Genomic DNA, 5,000 nt, shown 5'->3' on the forward strand with positions numbered 1-5,000 from the left:
CCTCCTCCATGACTGAGGTACCCTGAGCATGGTACCGTCCCACCGCACTGCTCCCCATGGGGCGCCACTGAGGGCTGCCCCCTTGCACAGGTGAGGCATAAATGCAATTTCGTTGTGTGCAGTGTTCACTTGTGTGCTGTGGAGTGCTGTGTCACAATGACAATGGGAGTTGGAGTTTCCCAATGGGCTTTCACTTCACTTTCATGTGTGTTTGTATGGGAAAAGTGTGTGAGTCTTATGCCTCTTTTCCACTGCCGTTTTTCTGGTTGGCCTACAGCTCGACAAAGCGCAACTCGGCCGCCACTTTATGCTTTTCGAATAGGCACGACATAGCTCAATCGTAAAGCAAAAAGTGGCGGCCGAGTCACGCTGTGTCAAGCTTTAGGCCTACCAGAAAATCGACAGTGGAAAAGAGGCATTAGTGGACTTAGATTCTTAGTGGTTGTGATATATTAAGTGTGTATGTCTGTGTTTGTGTGTTCACACACGAGTGTGTGCGAGACTGCGAGTAGGCACATATTCATTTGTGTCTGTGTGCGTGTTATTATTCCACACATTTAATGTGTCTTGTTTTGATTCATGACTACAAATGTGTTGTAGGCCATCTGTGTAATATGTGTAATGTGCATGTGAATGTGCATTTTAACAAATCTGTGGTCAATAAATCCAACAACTTAAGACCTCGCAGTGTTATGAGCTAAAAACAACACATACCTGCTAAAACAACTGGAACCAGAGAAGGATTCATGTTTATTTTCAGTGCACACATGTGTAGAGTGGTAAATGAAACTGCTGTTCTTTCTATTATTCTATACCAGTGGTTCCCAACCTTTTTCATAAGGGACCCATGTTTTTACTATTGTAAGCTTTGGTGACCCAACCACGGGAGCGCCCGCAAGAGACGGAGTCACAAGATGCCCTCCGTTTCCTGCGAAAACTTATTTTAGTTATTTTATTCCTCAATTCAGCTTCGGTCAAATATAGAATAAATGTTTAATGTAGCACTTAGAATTTGTTGCGTCTATGCATTTATTAGTTAAATGCTTTGTCTTATTCAACATGGGCTATATATATTTAAAACGAAACCCCTTAAAATCAAGAGGGCTCCGCGACCCCCTGTGGATCTTTGGCGACCCATAAGGGGGGTCCCGACCCATAGGTTGGGAACCACTGTTCTATACAGTATGTAGCTTCTTCTGTGTATACTACGAAGAGATTTTGCTCTTAATTCATTGGTGTGTACTGTAAGGGAAGGCTAAAACCATAAAAAGAGGTCACAAAAATGTTACAGTTTGAAACAAAGAAAGCAGAGACTGGTCATGGCCTTGAACGCTTAAGGAACAAACTAACAACGTTAGCCTAGCGGCACCGCTACTGATTAGAAGCCACACGGATGAGATGACACTCAAAACACATCTCTGTCCAAGCAAAAAGGCCCCATTGAAAGAAAATAGGACAAACAAAAAAAAGGAAATGTAACTTCGGGGCAATGGAAAATGACCAAATAAGCACCAAACAGAGGTGTGGCATTTGATGACATCATACAGATAAGAGCCTGTAGGTCAGATGATGGTTAATGTTTGTTTTCCAGAAACAGATGCATATTTTTGAAGGTCTGCCATGTTGAAACACAAAAAGTACCCAATCTCAGTAAATAAATGTAGGTACATTTTTATTACTATTTCAGAAACTCATCAATCCATTAACTTGTTAACTCATTATGTTACTCGTTACTAATGCTGCCCTGTCTAATCTTCAGGAAATTGTACCCTGGATTTCAACGTCAGATATCTATTTTTTCGGCGCAAAGGAAATTACAGACAATTCATCCGCACCTGCCATGGCCTCGTCTTCGCTTGAGCGTCATGTCTAATTCGGTCACCACTTATGGCTCCATCTGCACGGAGTGACTGAATGGAGGCCTAAATGACTGCCATTAGCGGGATGAGACTCCGGTGATAGCGGACAGGGGCGCCGACAACCTAGGCGGGCCGGGGCCAGGACAAACACATCTGAAAGGGCCCCCTCTTCCCAACACATACATGTACAATGTATTGAAGACCCAATTGTGGGCCTCCTTCCTCTCTCTCTGGGCCCGGGACAACTGACCCCCTTTTCCCCCCACACCCTGTTGGCTTCCCTGATAGCGAGACACAGCATAGCATAGCATAGCATAGCATAGCATAGCATAGCATAACATAACATAGCACAGCATAGCATAGCATAGCATAGCACAGCATAGCATAGCATAGCGGGGACCTAGCGGTTTACAGGCTGAGTCAGGCTTAGCTAAGAGCAATGGGGTTTCAGTGTGTGTATGTATGTGTGAGTGGCAGAGAGGTGGGTTTGGGCTAACAATGGAAGCAGACATGTCAAATCTCTGCAGAACCAGTGGGAGGCAGGAAGAATAGATGGTTTGTGTGTGTGGGTGAGAAGAAGAGAAAAAGAGAGGAAATCAGAGAGACTGGTAGAAGGAAAGAGAAATAGGGGGACGGATGGAGAGAGGGATGAAGAGAGAGAGAGAGAAAGATAGTGAGGCATAGAGAGAGAGATAAAGGCATGTAAAAACAGAGCGAGATTGAGAAAGAGACAAATAACCTGTCTTCCACTTTACCTTTAAGGTATTAATCTAAAGACCTCGATCACAAGGTGGATTACACCAAATTTCAGGTGGATGCCAAAAAACTCAGTGAACCGTTAATGACTCTACATCTGCTACAATGACTAACTAGAATTACTGTCAGGGCGAATTTTTCTTCTCTCCACAAATCCCTCCCTCCCCCTTCATCTCTCTCTCTTCTTTTTCTGTTTCTGTTTCACTCTCTCCCTCTCTTACACATCAAAGCTGACCTGAAATAACCACCTTGTAGTCACCAACTCGACTCAGTATGAGTAAAGTCAACATTACACAGTAACCTCACACCAGCGGGTTATAGTTCCAAGTGCAGTGTCGACTATCGTGACCACTAAGCTCTGTGAACTTGGTCTTTCCAAGCTTGAAAGTGTCCGAGAGCTTAATCCGCCATCTACTGCATCACCTACCGTATGCTAATGGTTGACGCTACAATAAATCAGACCACTATTTCGTCTAACTTGGTGACCAGCGTGGCCATCGGCAGAACTAGTGCGTCCTCACCATTAAAGGGACACTTGCAGGTCAAACACCACTACATTTCATTGTAAGAATGTTACCTAATACAACATTTTGAATGTGAGATACGTCAAAATACCAAATTATTGCATAAACAATCTTTCCAGAAAACACTGTGAGAAATCACGGCCGCTTCTTCAAAACACACGTTTAGGCCCTGACGTGTACAGATGTAGTATCATAGTACTAGAGTTGTAATTACATCTGTAAGAGTACTTGTACGTCTACTTTACACATCTCTGATACAGAGGGAGCTCTAGCTAACACACACGTTCACGCACGTACCCATGCACACACGTACCCATGTACCCATGCACACACATACACATGCACGCACGTACCCATGCACGCATGTACCCACGCATGAACATACACATGCACCCTCCTAAACCTCCTCGACTCACCCCTGTCTCTTGCCCTGGTTTTGATAAGCATAGATCAAACGCACACACAGACACACAGACACACACACACACACACCCTCCCACCCGCCCACCCATTCCTTCTTCCGTCCTCTTCTCACCAGTCTCGGCTACCTCACCTACCGTGGCCTAACGGTAGGGCAATTGTCTGCTATGTGGCCGAACCGGGTTCGATTCCCGACCCCGGACCTTTGCCAGCCCCGTCTCCCCGTCTCTCTCTCCCCACGTGCTTCCTGTCACCATCTTGACTGTACTATCATAAACAAAAGTTAAACATTTTAAAAGTCAAAATCGTCCTACTCACCAGTCTCTCTCCAGACAGCACCTCCAGTAGTTTGATGAGCATTCGTCCATCCCTCAGGTCCAGGTAGAGGTCGGTGATGCGGCAGGAGACGCGCGACAGGTGGGAGTTGACCCATTTGGTGAAGGTCTTCTTCTGCACCGCCTCACGCTCATCTGAAGGGGGCGACATAGAGGAGGAGAGAGAGGGAGGGGAATCAGAAGATTAGAATGGCTCGGAAGTTGTCATTCACCTAGGTTATGAATCCCATATTGGTAGGCCATGAAGGTATTGCAAGTGGGTCGTGAAATCGTTTCTAAAAAAATAACTTTTGTATATAAAAGAAACAGAGTTCAGTATGGTTTTGAAGATTCTCATTCATCTACAGGTACTTTTCTTAAAAAAAAAAAAAAAAGAATTTTCAAAGAATCAAAAAAAAAAAAAGTAGAGTAGAGTAAGGCCGGCCGCACATTGGCTCCGACAGCACTGCGGCGCACTTTCGCTTCCGAAGTAATTCAGACCCCCAAACCCAATTTCACACGAACATAGCATTGATAGTCAATGGGCGGCGCTGACAAAATAGAACTTGTCTGTAATTGCTATCCGACATCGGCAAATGTCCGCGGACATCGGCGCCAGTGTCCAGGGTTCCATTGAAAACAATGGAATCAATTTTTTGCGAAGCAGTGCCCAGCACTTTGTCGGAGCCGGTGTGTGGAAGCCCTAAAGAGGCAGGTGCTTTTCCACCACCTCGTCCCTAACTGTGCACATCTATGAGTCCCCACAATGAAGCACAATGCAATACATCCCATCCATAAATTCTCAATAATTCTTTCAATTTCTTTTCTTTTCTCTTTTGTCAATATGCCAAACTGAAAGCAGCCAACAGTGCTAACGGTGTTGAACAGAGGCCAGTGATGTCACGCTAAGCTAGTAAAATGGGTCAAACCAGGGGTGAGTTTCTCAAAAGAGAAGTTGTTAGCCTGTTAGCAACTTCGGTAGTTGCCAATGGGAAAATGCATTGAAAACAACAAAGAAGCTAATGTAGTAAGCAACTTTGGTTTTGAGAAATTCACCCCTGAGATATTAGAAACCTGCCGTCACTTACAGGTATCATCTACAGTATGGTTGATGGTGTGTGTGTGTG

General features: G+C 44.8%; 1 protein-coding gene across 1 annotated transcript in view; it reads right to left on the bottom strand.

Annotated features, from left to right (window-relative positions):
- The window catches only part of sptbn1 (spectrin, beta, non-erythrocytic 1), a 248,404-nt gene that overhangs the window by 90,210 nt on the left and 153,194 nt on the right, over window positions 1-5,000 (bottom strand). Inside the window, exon 3 of the mRNA XM_063197311.1 lies at window positions 3,878-4,029. Coding sequence (XP_063053381.1) covers window positions 3,878-4,029 — 152 coding nt within the window. The remainder of the gene's footprint in view (window positions 1-3,877; window positions 4,030-5,000) is intronic.

Source organism: Engraulis encrasicolus, chromosome 1 (assembly GCF_034702125.1).
Source record: "Engraulis encrasicolus isolate BLACKSEA-1 chromosome 1, IST_EnEncr_1.0, whole genome shotgun sequence".
Lineage (NCBI taxonomy): Eukaryota > Metazoa > Chordata > Actinopteri > Clupeiformes > Engraulidae > Engraulis > Engraulis encrasicolus.